Genomic DNA, 16447 nt, shown 5'->3' with positions numbered 1-16447 from the left:
GGAAGGCCATCCAGAGACTGCCCCACCTGGGGATTTATTCCATATACAAACACCAAACCCAGACACTCTTGTGGATGACAATGAGCACTTGCTAACAGGAGCCTGTTATGGCTGTCTCCTGAGAGGCTTTGCCAGTGCCTAAAAAATACAGATGTAGATGCTCATAGCCAACCATTGGACTGAGCATGAGGTCTCCAATGGGGAAGTTAGAGAAAGGACTGGAGGAGTTGAAGGGATTTGCAACCCCATAAGAAGAACAACAATATCAACCAACCAGACCCCCCCAGAGCTCCCAGTAACTAAATCACCAACCAAAGAGTACACAGGGAGCAACCCTTGGCTCCAATCACATAGGTAGCAGAGGATGGCATTGTATGGAATAAATGAAGGATAGGCCCTTGGTCCTGTGAAGGCTTGATCCTCCAGTGTAGGGGAATGCCAGAGCTGTGAGGTTGGAGTGGGTGGTTGGGAGGGGAAACACTCTCTTAGAAGCAAGGGGAGGGGGGCTCTGGAGGGGAAACTGGGAAATGGAATAACATTTTAAATGCAAATACATAAAATATCCAATTTAAAAAAAAAAGAAAGGAACTCTGATTTGAGAAACGATAGCAATGGTTTATAAGTATGTATATTTGCTATTTTTTATCTTAGTTACTCATCTCATTCCTTATTCAGCCAATTTTTCACTGAATCCTTCAATATTGGTCTCACACTTTCAGATCCAATTTCAATGGGAGATCATGGCAGGTCTCATATGGTCAGACAGAACAGCACAAGATTACTGTCTTATTCTTTGTGAATAAATATATTCATGGAGAATGACAAAAAAAAGTCCCCCAGAGTTATAAGCAAAGGGCTGTTAACTTCATTTAGGCAAAACTAAATGCCAACGTGCCTCTGGCTATGTGCATGTTGGAAAAATTTCCAAGGAATTCTAAAATCAAATTCTGAGTAAATAAGCAGCAGAGCTCTTCAACTTTTTCGAGCCCAGGTACCAAGTCTTTTTTGCTTAAACTTTCCTAGCATAGATGGCATGGACCCATCCCACACTAATCCTATCTGTATCTTTATTTGTTTTAATGCATATCCCTCAAAGTCCAACAGTGTCACTAGATATTTTGATATTAGTCCTTGGCATCTCTAGAAAATAACAATTCCCTTGCTTATCCTGGAAACAGGATTGTTTTCTGTGTCTAAAGAAAAGTTAACAAAGTTAAATTCTGGTTCTGACCCCAAATGGTGTTGGCAGATACAAGCCTAATAATCTAGATTAAACTTCTTATCAGTGATCCTGGAACTTTAAGCATAGACCTCACATCCCTTAGTCAATCTCTCCCTATTCTGGTACTGTTCATATTTGGTAGCTGTCCATACCCACACAACACTAGATCATGTATCATTTCTGTCTTCGCTTGAGTCACAACTTGACTCTGAAGAGCATCTTGAGTAGTCTCTGGCGTATCTCCTTTGTCTTAATGGAATAGATGATAGGATTTAGCATAGGAGGCACAAAAAGATAGAGAATAGACATGAGGATATGTACCACATGAGGCAGGCCAGCCCCAAAGCGATGAACAATAGACACACTGACCATGGGCACATAGAAGATGAGCACAGCCAAGATGTGGGACACACATGTGTTGAGTGTCTTCAGACGCTCCTCCCGAGATGCAATGGCAAGCACGGATCGCAGGATAAGCACATAAGAGATGAGGATGAGTGCAGAGTCCAGGCCAAAGGTGAGCAACACGATGGACAACCCATAGTGGCTATTGAGGGAAACATCAGTACATGCCAGTTTAATCATGTCCACATGTAGACAGTAAGCATGGGAGAGGATGTTCTGAGGGTGGCAGAAGGGCAGCCTGTGCAAAAGCACTGGAAAGACAACAATGAGAACAAAGCTACGGAGGATTGTTCCCAGGCCCATTGCCACAATGCGAGCATTGGTGAGCACTGTGGCATAGCGCAGTGGATTGCATATAGCTACATAGCGATCAAAGCTCATGGCTAGAAGGATGCCAGACTCTGTCCAAGAAAAAAGATGTATAAAAAACATCTGAGCCAAGCAGGCATTAAAGGCGATCACTCGGGCATGGAAGCAAAGGGTAGCCAAAACAGTTGGCAGTGTGGAGAAAGACACACCCAGGTCATTCACAGACAGTAGGGACAGGAAGTAGTACATGGGCTGGTGCAAGCTCTGCTCCTCCTTGATGATGAGGAGGATCAAGGAGTTGCCTACAATGGAGATGGCATAGAATAAAAGGAAAGGGAGAGACAGCCAGGGTTCGATGGCTTCCATTCCTGGAAAGCCTGTAAGAATAAAGCTGGGAACCTGAGAGGCATTGATCCTGAAGTTCCCCATAAGATGACGGGGTCATTTGTCACCAGTCAGATGGATGTTCTGGAAAATTATATCATGTGTCCAATACTATAGTATCCCTGTGGAAGGAAAGGTGGCAGCACATAGCTTTCTTCTTAATAATGATTGTACATGTATTTGATCTCTGAAATCCACTGGTGAGCTGATCAGAAGGTTATGAACATCCAGCTATGGGAAGAGGCTTTTGTCTCAGGCCTCTTTTAGAAGAAGGAATTGGAAATCTTTTTGTGGGAGTTGACCATCTCATTCAGACTCTTAGTAGCTTCCTGGATATGTATATATGGTCTTTGTAATCACTCTGCCAGCTATCTCCACGTGCCTCAAACTTCATGAGCATGACCTAAGTTCGTCTATAGGAAAAATTAAACATCCATTCTGAAAAATAAGGAAACAAATGTCAAGCAAAAGAAGAAGGAAATTATTCCAGGTTTCCTGATAAGAAAGCTACATGATTAGAACCTAAATTCTAACCCAATTACAGTCCCCAGGGTTTTTTTCCTAAAAATTGATAACATAATTCATGCTTTCGTGTTCATAAAATACCATTGCTGTTCCTCAGCTGGTATTTTAATTTTTCCCAGGTGTAGGAGATAAGAAATGCAACCTTCCATCAGCCCAGATGAAACTGTGAGATGTAGTGAAAGAGAAACACATCTTTTGTTTTACATCCTTCTTCTTTGCTCTCCTGTATGTGTTTCAGATGCACACATTTGAGCAAGAAACTGCATTTAGCAATGTTTTGTAACATTCCTGTGGCAAGCCTATGAACATCTAGTGCCTTGTAAAAGGTGGCTTCAGAATTTGTTTGCCAGGTCAACCTTTGTGTCTCACAGATAATCATTAACACACATAGCATATGTTTTCTGTATTATTTTATATAACCCTCAGAAAACATAGTTTCCCATGGCAGAAGTTAAGTATTATATCAGGGAATACTAATATTAGATATCAGGAGGAAATTACTTATTAGAGTACAAGTTGTTGAGAAAGAGTTCCAAGGGTCCATGAATGAAGGATAAGTTTGCTGGAAAAGAGCATTAGTTTTGAAGATGTAGAAAGGGCAGACAAGAAATACTTAGAGAAATCTTCACAGTGTGATGAGCTCCTGACACCACCATGCAAAGAAAGAACATTGCTTATTTTAGAGGGGGTTGTCCCAAGGTGGCCAGACTTCTTGAACACTCTAGTCTCATTCTACCATGGAATACATTAACCTTAAGGAAATCTAAAAATGCCTTAATTAAAAGCCTGCTTCTGTAGGAAAAAATTAGCATTCATATCTGGTTTTGTTATAATTAGACAAGATGAAGTGGCCTTACTGTCCCCTTCTGACACTAATGTCACTTCTGTTTCTTAGTAATTTTCTGGGGATTTACACCAAGGAGAAAAAAAACTGAGAACAGAGAGTGAAAGAAGTGGTGAAGACTTAGAAAGACAAGAACAGAAATAAAGGAGGAAAGGCTGAAAGAAAAAAATTTTAAAGAGGAAATACTATGAAAGGGATAAAGGCCGAATGAGGAAGTGTAAGGTGTAGGATGTAATATCAGAGAGGGAAGATTGGAGAGATGACAGCAACACCGAGAATAAAGGTTAAGAGAAAGTCAAATTCCACTGCCAACAGTTACAAGGAGATGCCTCTGCCTGCCTCATGCTCCTGACATTAAGTGCTAGGCTCACCTCAGGTCTTGTGAAGTGAAAGCTATAAAAGAAACCATATTCATACCATATTTCTCACGAGCTTCATCTCAACCTCTGACCAATGCAAGGTTTACAGCAAGACCTAATATTCTTCAGCCAAACGCTGTTGGGAATAGGTTCGTCACCACAGGATTCCCATGTTTACCCCCTGCCTTCTATTCCTTTGGGTGCTCCAGAGCTTTGTGCAAAGAACAAGACAAACGTCCCTCTCCTCCCCATCAAAGAGAGCTGACATTCACCTTTGGCATATCCGCATGGCTACTAGGGTCTTGTAAGCAATGTTTCAAATCAGAGTCTGAGTGACAAGGAGCCCAACACTAGAAAATGATAATATATGACTAATTCATTCTTTCTCTCCTCCAGATAGATGGAGCCCTTCCCCCAAGCCTCGTTCCCACTCAGACTCCTTCCCAGGAGAGATGCACAAGCTGTACCATAATGATAGCTAATCTCATAAACAATAAAAACAAATGCTTGCTGGTGATACCCTATGGTGTTGGTGTCCTAGAACCCTACCAAAGCTTAGAGACATTGCCTTATTTAACCCACAAAATCAACTTCTCAAAGAAGGAATCCTTCCATTTCATGCCTGAGAAAACTGGAGGCTCAGAAACTCGAGGTAAACTCAAAATTATTAGTGCCAAGTGGCAAGGCTGCTTTCAAACACAGACCATTCCTTTACTCACTTAAAATTATCACAACACAAGACAGACAGACATAATCCAAATTTGTAATCAAAACACGAGGAGACTAAGGCAAAAGGATTGTAAACTGGAGACCACTCTGGTTGAGTCTAAGGCCTTGGGCAGCATGAGGAAAACATGGATGCTTTTCGCCTTCATAAATAATTAACCCACTGCTATTTCATTTATTATCTTCTAGTTTGCTGCAAATGATAAACATTCATCCTCCTCCGTGGTTGAATAAACATTCTACTGTGCATATATGGTACACATTTTATTTTTCATTCAACTGTCTGTAGAAACCTGGGCTTATTTCATGCCTTAATTGTTGTAAATAGTGCTGAAGGATGTATGAGCCTGCATGTGCGTCTTTATTATGCTGATGTCATCTCTTTTGAAAATATACCTAGATAACTGAATCATAGGGTGCAATGATTTTTAGAATTTTATGACTTCAGAGTCATAAAATAATCTGTAATACTAACCCATATTCCCATCAGAAGTTCAGAGTCCCTGTCTCTCCCTACAGTCAACAGTATCTGTCATTGTGAGAATTTTATTAATTCTTCTAGAGTTCCATACAGTGTGTGGTGATCATATTCACACCATTCCCCAACTCTTTACACCTTCTTCCCTACTGACCTAACTTTGTGTCCTTGTTATTCATGAATGTGTATTCTTCCAGTAGAGTGGTCAGCTTAGCAGAGGCTATCCTCCTAGAGAAAACTGTCTGTCTCCCTTTCCCCCTCTGCCTCTCTCAGTAGCTAACAACTGTCAATAGCACCATAGCTAGAAGTAAGATTTTGTGCCCAAATTCTCTCTCCATACTGAGATTTTTGTCTAATATGACCTGTACAGATTATCTGCTGTCTAAACTTCTCTGAGTTCATATGTGCAGCTGTTTTACTGTGCCTAGAAAGTCATATTTGTTCATTCCCCAGCTATGATTCTTACATTCTTTCTACCTCATTTTCCATCATGGATCTCTGAGCCTTGGGAGGAATGTAAGATATAGATATTCCCTTCAGAGCAGAGCATTCTGCTATTCTTATTCTATGCATTCTGGACTGTTGTGGTTCTCGGTATTAATCACTGTCTACTACAAATAGAAGATACTCTGATAAGGGCTGAGCAATGCATTGATCTTTTAGTAAAATGATAAGTCATTAATAATCCCTTTAATACTCTGGTTATTTAGGAACATAACAGTAATTAGTTCTCCCCTAGGACTTAGGACCTGTCAAGTCATAGGTTCTTAGTCTTATAATGGTGCCAGATATGCCTTTCATCTTGTGGAATGAGATTTAAATCCAATCAGAAAGTGATTGGTTACTCCTATGATGTTTATGCTACTACAAAACCATGGGCATTTCTTATCAGGTCAGGGGCTTTGTTTTGTTACAAAAAAAATCAAATCACGCTAATTTGGGTAAAATGATATATCTTCTTACTTCTTAACACTGTCTTCCTAAAAGAGATGAAAGGGCAGATATTGAATGTTGCTATAAAGAAAAACTATTAAGTGTTATTATTAATTTTAATAACAATCTCTTATTGTAAGTATTTCTCTAATATTTATTTTCTTTGACTAAACAAAAATATTATGAGCAATATGGGAAAATTTGGCTCTTTAAGTTTGTGATAGCTGTTGGACTCACCCCTGGTGCCCTGCTTCCACAGACAACTGTCAGTCAAGTAGGGCGAGAGATCACCCATATGTAGTGTGTGTGTACATGCGTGTGTATGTTTGTGTGTGTGTGTGTCTTTGTGTGTGTCTATGTGAGTGTGTATATCTGTGTGTATGTGTCTGTATATCTGTGTGTGTGTGTGTGTGTGTGTGTGTGTGTGTGTGTGTGTGTGTGTGTGTGTGTGTGTGTAAAAGAGGGGGAGAAAGAGAGCAAGACACAGAGAGACACAGAGATGGAGCCAGAGACAGAGATGAGACAGAGTTAAAGAAAGACAGAAACATGTTTTCTGGAGTTTATTGTTCTTTTAAAACAACAAAATATAGAGCAAGTTTCAAAAACTGTTTATGATTTTTATTACATTATGCTACTTCTGTGCTGTTCAAAACCACGTTACTGATTACAAAACATGTCACATAGAAATTTTGAACACAAGCTGATTTCCTTCTTAGTCATATATATTAAAATAGTTTGGATGGTTGGATGGTTTTCTGTATGTGCACGCCTGAGTGAGTTTTTATACAGCATGAGGTTCCTGCAGACAACAGAGGAAGGTGTATTTTCCTAAAATGGAGATTATAGGCAGTTGAGAGCTACTGTATGTGGGTACTGGGAACTGAACCCAGATGGATATTCAGCAAGAGCAGAACATGCTCCTAACCACGGAGCTCTTTCTCTAGGCTTATCAGGTGTTTATTTTGGAGCAAATATATACACTTTTAAGTGAGAGTCAATTTAGTCTTTCCAGCAAAGTTCACACAGTTTTTCTGTGTAGCATTTTCTCTTTTCTAAACACAATGAGCTGAAATTCAGAATGAATATTTGTTGGGATCTCAATCCAGAGTTCTGAGATCCCAATCACCTAAAAAACATTATAGGCATCAACAGGCCATATTAAATGGTAGATGAATACTTGTTGTGTAAATGTCTAAGACAACTACTGTATTTCTAAAGAAAGTTTTTTTTTTTTATTTGAAAGCTGTCTAGGGGTTAAATGACACCATGATTCATCACAATTTCCTTTTTTTTTTTTTTCTAAGAGTGGCAATTTTATTTGGTCATACCTAGTGCCATTACATATGCAGCACTTAGGATCATCTGTACCACAAAACGATGTTTAGTGTTGCACATTTTGATATTGGTTGGTCACAAATTATTCTCATAAAAAAACAAAATAAAATATTTTATGATATTTATTTATGTTTGCCATTACAGTATCCAACATAGAGTATAATTAGCTCAGAGTTAGTTGTCAAATGAGCAGTTCAACTAACATCTTACCTTCCACAAAGCAAATTCTCCTGCAGATAGGTAGACTTGTTTTTCACAAATTAAATGAACCTGAGTGTTTTCTTGTGTTTCTGTGACAGGGCTTCCAAATTTATGTGTCCCTGCAAATTTTTAGCTCCTGGATTGTTTTGTTTTTGTTTGTTTTTATTTCTTTGTTTTATTTTATTTTTCCTGCTGTAATAAAAGGATGCAGCTATTTCTCTGCTCATTGAACTCTTGTGTTGGATTTGCTCTTGGTTCAGAAGAGCGAGTGCCCAATGGGCTTCTTTAATGAAATGTAAACTGTTAGTGATGCCATTTGCAGGGAGCTCTGGAATCTTTCTTCAGTAAAATTAATTAGGTTTTGTTCACAGGTTTTGAGATTGACTCATCATTTAGGCATCTCTCAGATTTACAGCAGGTTATTTGACTATATCTCAACAGAGAGCTTTCAGGTTTTTGAAGTTCCAATGATTCCCCATTATTGTATAATTATTTTATAAACGATTAAGACTTTTTTTTTCCGCCAGGTGGTGGTGGCGCACGCCTTCAATCCCAGCACTTGGGAGGCAGGGGCAGGCGATTTTCTGAGTTCGAAGCCAGCCTGATCTACAAAGTGAGTACTAGGACAGCCAGGGCTACACAGAGAAGCCCTGTCTCAAAAAAAAAAAAAAAAAAAAAAAAAAAAAAGATGTTTTCTCAATAGTTTTGAATACTGGATCTAGACAATGAGGGGGGCCCTGAGATTCCACCTGACACCAATCAGAATGGCTCAGATCAAAAACTCAGGTGACAACACATGTTGGAGAGGATGTGGAGAAAGAGGAACACTCCTCCATTGCTGGTAAGATTCCAAACTGGTACAACCACTCTGTAAATCATTCTGTAGGTTCCTCAGAAAAAATGTAAATAGATCTACCTGAAGATCAGCTTTATCACCAAAGGTCTGTGTTAGCCTTTGGATACACCAAAGATACCCCACTATACCACAGAGGCATGTGCTCCACTATATTCATAGTGGCCTTGTCTGTGATAGCCAATAGATGGAAACAACTCAGATGTCCCACAATGTATGAATGGATACAGCAAATGTGATTCATTTACACGATGGAATACTATTCAGCTATTAAGAACAAAAACATCGTGAGTTTTGCAGGCAAATGGATTGAAGTAGAAAATATCCTGAGTGAGGTAACTCAGACCCAAAATGACATGCATGGTATGTCCTCACTGATAAGTAGATATTAGCCAAAAAAGTACAGATAACCTAGGATAATCCATAGAACTCAAGAAGGTTAGCAAGCAGAAGGGCCCAAGTGAGGATGCTTCAATCCCACTTAGGAGGGAGAAGAAAGAAATCACAGGAAGCCGAAGGAGGGAGGGGCCTGTGTGGAAGAAGGGGGAGAGGGGAAATGGGAACATGATCAGGTATTAGGGGGCAGGGAATAGGATATAAGCCCTGAGGGCCAGAAAAAATTAATGGAAACATACAACATTGGGAGGGAAGGAGGGAGGGAGGGAGGGAGGGAGGGAGGGAGGGAGGGAGGGAGGGAGGGAGGGAGGGAGGGAGGAAGCAGGACCCTCTAGAAAGTACCAGAGACCTGGGAGGTGAGACTCTCAGGACTCAAAAGGAGGGACCTTAGATGAAATGCCCAACAGTAGGGAGAGGGAACTTGTAGAGTCCACTTCCAGGATAGAGACAGGGCATCAAGTGAATGGATGGGGTTGCCATCCCACAGTCAAAACTCTGGCCCAGAGTTGTTGCTGTCTAAAAGAACTGCAGTAACAAAAATGGAGAAGAGACTGGGAGAAGAGGTCCCAGTGACTCACCCAACAGGTTCCAAGGCCTGACACTCTTCCTGATGCTATGGTGTACTTACAGACAGGAGCCTAGCACGGCTGCCCTAAGGGAGGCCCAGCAAGCAGCTGACTGAGACAGAAGCAGATACTTAGACACCCAATCATTGGAATGAAGTCAGAGACCCCTGTTGTTGAATTAGGGAAAGGTTAGAAGAAGATAAAGAGAAGACCAGCAGTCTCAACTAACTAGACCCTAGGGAGCTCCCAGACACTGAGCCACCAACCAGGCAGCATACAGGAACTGGTACCAGGCCCCTGACACATATACAGCAGAGGCCCCAGGGAGTGGAGAGGTCTGGCAGGGGGTTGGGAGACATCATCTTGGGGTAAAGGGGAAGAGGAATGGAATGAGAATCTGTGGGAGGGCAAACTAGGAGAAGGGCAATGACTGGACTGTAAAAAATTAAAGGTAATAATACTCATAGTAATGATGATGATGATATCTGACTTATGAATTTGAATATTCCAATCCATACATAACCATGCCCTTTGAATAAAAAGAAAGATGGAATTCAGAGCTATCACAAACACAGCCTTTGAGTTTACAAACTGAAAATAGACAGTGATATCCAGATCACACACTCACCTTTCATGTCCCCAAACAAACCATCACAGGCAGCTTACACATTACCTATACACATGACCATTTTATCACTCAGACCTCAAAGCCTCCAGTCCACATATGACAACCCACCACAGGTCAAGCCTAAGCATGCTGCTCTTATGATTAGAATCTCTAAAAGCAACTGTTCAAAGAAAGAAATCATGGTTCGATTGCTAAGATCTCAAAAGAATTAGGGGGCAAAACCCATAAAATTGACTCATAGCAAGGCTGCATGGACAACTTCTGGAGCATGCCCCCATTCCAAATGTAATGCTACAGCAACTCAACTGTTTACAACTTGGCCCTGCACTACAGATTTATTTGTACTTTGTCTTTCCAGAGTCTACATCTGTTTATGGAAGAGCATCCTCCTTACAACTCCTTACAGTTACCATTATTCTCTTGGGGGCAAGAATAAGCTTAAACACACACACACACACAAACACACACATACACATTGCACAAAGTCCAGCCCTCTCTCTGATTTCCACCATTCAAGATTTTCCCCTAGGAACTATAGTTATCACTCTCTCCTTTAAAACAGTGAGTGATTTCAGGAATAGGTACAAATGTATACAGAGTACCATTTGAGAAAAGCATTGGAATGTGAGCTGTGGCTATCTAATTTGACAGTTAAATGAGTGAAATACTGCAGTTAAATCAAGACACCTGGGAGCCAGTTGCACTTCTGACAGTGCAGACTGCTGTGCTCTGGTCTCATCAGTTCATTTCTGTGAGCTAGGGCCTGTTGGTGAGATCAAGGTATGAATACTGATTAAACTCTCCACTACTCCAACTGCTGGTACGGGATGGAGAAGGTGCTGCTTCTACAGTTAGTTTTTGTTCCTTTGTTTGTTTGTTTTTAAGTCTGGGGAGAATTTTATTTGAGCTTAAAAGAAAAACCACTAGTTAAGCAAGCTGCCAATATAAGTATCTGCATTATGGGAGATGGAGGTGTGTGTATGTGTGTGTGTGTATGTGTGTGTGTGTGTGTGTGTGTGTGTGTGTGTGTGTGTGTATGAGAGAGAGAGAGAGAGAGAGAGAGAGAGAGAGAGAGAGAGAGAGAGAGAGAGAGAGATTCCTGTTGTAGTGTCAATGAGCTGTGATGGGGGAATGAAGGGGGTGACTTCAGAGAAAGAACGAGAAAACCCAGAGTACCAGGGAAGGTCTGTGTTAGCCTTTGGATGGTACCCAAAGAGGGGATAAAGAGAAGTAAAAGAAAAACTAATGCTTTCCTGGATTCTGTCTCAGAAAAGTGGGCAGGCAGCATGGTGGAGATTCCAGAGCAGTGCCTGGCAGAAGGGGCTACAAGCTTTAACTTGGTGTTAGATCTTTTAATCCCATTACTTAACTATTTTCTTCAATGACAAAATATTGTATGAGATAGGTAAACCAAATGCTGCCATTCTCAATGCAGAAAGAATTAAAAACCTCAGCAGAGTTGTCGTTGATGCCTAAAATTAATGGGTCGATGAGCTGAGGCTGGGATTCTGCTGTTGTATATTAGATGAAAATAGCCATACAACATTCATATGTCTGAATTAATTCAGATTTCTTGAACCTCAGCAAAAGATATCTGTAAGTATACAATGTGTCACTGAAGGAAGATACATACAATACATGCTATCCTTCTGTAATATCTCATCTTTTTAAAGATTTATTTATTGTTATAAATAAGTAAACTATTGTCTTCAGACACCCCAGAAGAGGGCATCAGATCTCATTACGGATGGTTTTGAGCCACCATGTGGTTGCTAGGATTTGAACTGGAGACCTTTGAAAGAGCAGTCAATGCTCTTAACTGCTGAGCCATCTCTCCAGCCCCCAGTGTCTCATTCTTTAGAATATCTCTGTCACTGGCAACACCAGACTTATCCAGTGCTTCTTACATCTGATTCTATTAGCACCTGGCATGCTACCTGGTCACTGTGTCTAGACATTGCTCTGGTAGGTTTGCAGTTCCGTACACTGGCTTTGCAGTAGTTAGGAGCCACATCTAATATGTGTGATGTACTTCATGCTTAAATTACTATAAATACTTCTGAAACTGGTTGGTATATTCAGGTCGACTATCACTTAAGATACAAAAGCAAGCTATTTGGCATATAATTAGGTGGATACATTACATAGAAAGGACTACACATGGAGGTACTGAGCCAAATGGGCAATGCAGTCGCTATGAATTGTCAATTAACTATTTTAGGGAAGCAGTTCAAAGTTTAGATGTCAACAGTGCCAATGAAAAGACTGAGATTTAAAAACACAAAGACAATCTCAACCCAGTAAGATTTTACAAATAGTGAATAAAATGAAATTAAAAGTAACTAAGAACCAGATTGAAAGCAAACTTCAAAAACCTGAGAATACAAAGAAAAACAGGTGCCTGGGTTTATGATAGATATTGAAAAAAAAAGAAACAAGAAATGACCCTAATATTTTGTGCAGAAAAGAAGCAAATTGTGTATGGGATATGGTGGGAGATATACTGGCGTGCATTAGGCAGAGCAGAACAATAAGCTGTTGGGGTGATGTTTTGTGCACTATGTACCAGTAGAGATCTGATTACAGGCCAGACATTGGTATTTTTTTAATTAGGTATTTTCCTCATTTACATTCCCAATGCTATCCCAAAAGTACCCCATACCCTTCCCCCCACACACACTCCCCTACCCACCCACTCCCACTTTTTTTTTTGTTTGACTTTTCCAAATTTATTTTTTTTTTAATATTTTTATTACATATTTTCCTCAATTACGTTTCCAATGCTATCCCAAAAGTCCCCCATAGCGCCCCCCACTTCCCTACACACCCATTCCCATTCTTTTGGCCCTGGCATTCCCCTATATTGGGGCATATAAAGTTTGCAAGTCCAATGGGCCTCTCTTTCCATTGATGGCTGACTAGGCCATCTTTCGATACATATGCAGCTAGAGACAAGAGCTCCGGGGTTCTAGTTAGTACATCATGTTGTTCCAACAATAGGGTTGCAGATCCCTTTAGCTCCTTGGGTACTTTCTCTGGCTTCTCCATTGGGAGCCCTGTGATACATCCAATAGCTGACTGTGAACATCCACTCCTGTGTTTGCTAGGCCCCAGCATCGTCTCACAAGAGACAGCTATATTTGGGTCCTTTCAGCAAAATCTTGCTAGTGTATGCAATGGTGTCAGCGTTTAGAAGTTGATTATGGGATGGAACCCTGGATACGGCAGTCTCTAAATGGTCCATCCTTTCATCACCGCTACGAACTTTGTCTCTGTAACTCCTTCCCTGGGTGTTTTGTTCCCAATTCTGAGAAGGTGCACAGTGTCCACACTTTGGTCTTCATTCTTCTTGAGTTTCATGCGTTTAGCAAATTGTATCTTAAATCTTGGGTATCCTAAGTTTTGGGCTAATATCCACTTATCAGTGAATACATATTGTGTGAGTTCTTTTGTGATTGTGTTACTTCACTCAAGATGATGCCCTCCAGGTCCATCCATTTGGCTAGGAATTTCATAAATTCATTCTTTTTAATAGCTGAGTAGTACTCCATTGTGTAAATGTACCATAATTTCTGTATCCATTCCTCTGTTGAGGGACATCTGGGTTCTTTCCAGCTTCTGGCTATTATAAATAGGGCTGCTATGAACATAGTGGAACATGTGTCCTTTTTACCGGTTGGGACATCTTCTGGATATATGCCCAGGAGAGGTATTGCTGGATCCTCCGGTAGTACTATGTCCAATTTTCTGAGGAACCGCCAGACTGATTTCCAGAGTGGTTGTACAAGCTTGCAATCCCACCAACAATGGAGGAGTGTTCCTCTTTCTCCACATCCTCGCCAGCAACTGCTGTCACCTGAATTTTTGATCTTAGCCATTCTGACTGGTGTGAGGTGGAATCTCAGGGTTGTTTTGATTTGCATTTCCCTGATGATTAAGGATGTTGAACACTTTTTCAGGTGTTTCTCTGCCATTCGGTATTCCTCAGGTGAGAATTCTTTGTTCAGTTCTGAGCCCCATTTTTTAATGGGGTTATTTGACTTTCTGGAGTCCACCTTCTTGAGTTCTTTATATATATTGGATATTAGTCCCTTATCTGATTTAGGATAGGTGAAGATCCTTTCCCAATCTGTTGGTGGTTTTTTTGTCTTATTGATGGTGTCTTTAGCCTTGCAGAAGCTTTGTAGTTTCATGAGGTCCCATTTATCAATTCTCGATCTTACAGCACAAGCCATTACTGTTCTATTCAGGAATTTTTCCCCTGTGCCCATATCTTCAAGGCTTTTCCCCACTTTCTCCTCTATAAGTTTCAGTGTCTCTGGTTTTATGTGAAGTTCCTTGATCCACTTAGACTTGATCTTAGTACAAGGAGATAGGAATGGATCGATTCGCATTCTTCTACATGTTAACAACCAGTTGTGCCAGCACCATTTGTTGAAAATGCTGTCTTTCTTCCACTGGATGTTTTTAGCTCCCTTGTCGAAGATCAAGTGACCATAGGTGTGTGGGTTCATTTCTGGGTCTTCAATTCTATTCCATTGGTCTATTTGTCTGTCACTATACCAGTACCATGCAGTTTTTATCACAATTGCTCTGTAGTAAAGCTTTAGGTCCGGCATGGTGATTCCACCAGAGGTTCTTTTATCCTTGAGAAGAGTTTTTGCTATCCTAGGTTTTTTGTTATTCCAGATGAATTTGCAGATTGCACTTTCTAATTCGTTGAAGAATTGAGTTGGAATTTTGATGGGGATTGCATTGAATCTGTAGATTGCTTTTGGCAAGATAGCCATTTTTACAATGTTGATCCTGCCAATCCATGAGCATGGGAGATCTTTCCATCTTCTGAGATCTTCTACAATTTCTTTCTTCAGAGACTTGAAGTTTTTATTATACAGATCTTTCACTTCCTTAGTTAGAGTCACGCCAAGATATTTTATATTATTTGTGACTATTGAGAAGGGTGTTGTTTCCCTAATTTCTTTCTCAGCCTGTTTATTCTTTGTGTAGAGAAAGGCCATTGATTTGTTTGAGTTAATTTTATATCCAGCTACTTCACCGAAGCTGTTTATCAGGCTTAGGAGTTCTCTGGTGGAATTTTTAGGGTCACTTATATATACTATCATATCATCTGCGAAAAGTGATATTTTGACTTCATCTTTTCCAATTTGTATCCCTTTGATCTCCTTTTGTTGTCGAATTGCTCTGGCTAGGACTTCAAGTACAATGTTGAATAGGTATGGAGAAAGTGGACAGCCTTGTCTAGTCCCTGATTTTAGAGGGATTGCTTCAAGCTTCTCACCATTTACTTTGATGTTGGCTACTGGTTTGCTGTAGATTGCTTTTATCATGTTTAGGTATGGGCCTTGAATTCCTGATCTTTCCAAGACTTTTATCATGAATGGGTGTTGGATCTTGTCAAATGCTTTTTCCGCATCTAAGGAGATGACCATGTGGTTTTTGTCTTTGAGTTTGTTTATATACTGGATTACGTTGATGGATTTCCGTATATTGAACCATCCCTGCATCCCTGGGATGAAACCTACTTGGTCAGGATGGATGATTGTTTTGATGTGTTCTTGGATTCGATTAGCAAGAATTTTATTGAGGATTTTTGCATCAATATTCATAAGGGATATTGGTCTGAAGTTTTCTATCTTTGTTGGGTCTTTTTGTGGTTTAGGTATCAGAGTAATTGTGGCTTCATAGAATGAGTTGGGTAGAGTACCTTCTGTTTCTATTTTGTGGAATAGTTTGTGAAGAACTGGGATTAGATCTTCTTTGAAGGTCTGATAGAACTCTGCACTAAACCCATCTGGTCCTGGGCTTTTTTTGGTTGGGAGACTATTAATGACTGCTTCTATTTCTTTGGGGGATATAGGGCTGTTTAGATCATTAACCTGATCTTGATTCAACTTTGGTACCTGGTATCTGTCTAGGAACTTCTTCATTTCATCCAGGTTCTCCAGTTTTGTTGAGTATAGCCTTTGGTAGAAGGATCTGATGGTGTTTTGGATGTCTTCAGGATCTGTTGTTATGTCTCCTTTTTCATTTCTGATTTTGTTAATTAGGATGCTTTCCCTGTGCCCTCTAGTGAGTCTGGCTAAGGGTTTATCTATCTTGTTGATTTTCTCAAAGAACCAGCTCCTTGATTGGTTGATTCTTTGAATAGTTTTTCTTGTTTCCACTTGGTTGATTTCGCCCCTGAGTTTGATTATTTCCTGCCGTCTACTCCTCTTGGGTGAATTTGCTTCCTTTTGTTCTAGTGCTTTTAGGCGTGTTGTCA

General features: G+C 40.3%; 1 protein-coding gene across 1 annotated transcript; it reads right to left on the bottom strand.

Moving 5' to 3' along the window:
* Positions 1 to 1417: 1417 nt before the first annotated feature.
* LOC110298865 (olfactory receptor 51I2-like) lies at positions 1418 to 2365 on the bottom strand. Its single transcript, XM_021168388.2, has one exon. It carries the CDS (start codon positions 2363 to 2365, stop codon positions 1418 to 1420), a length of 948 nt encoding a protein of 315 aa, XP_021024047.1.
* Between the last annotated feature and the right edge of the window lie 14082 nt (positions 2366 to 16447).

Source organism: Mus caroli, unplaced genomic scaffold (genome assembly GCF_978045245.1).
Source record: "Mus caroli unplaced genomic scaffold, Mus_caroli_1 scaffold_8, whole genome shotgun sequence".
Taxonomy (NCBI): Eukaryota; Metazoa; Chordata; class Mammalia; order Rodentia; family Muridae; genus Mus; species Mus caroli.
The sequence above is the reverse complement of the archived record's forward strand: the minus strand, read 5'-3'. Positions and strand labels throughout refer to the sequence as shown.

Coding starts and splice junctions, on each gene's coding strand:
- LOC110298865 (XM_021168388.2), bottom strand. CDS start 2,365: ATGGGGAACTTCAGGATCAATGCCTCTCAGGTTCCCAGCTTTATTCTT.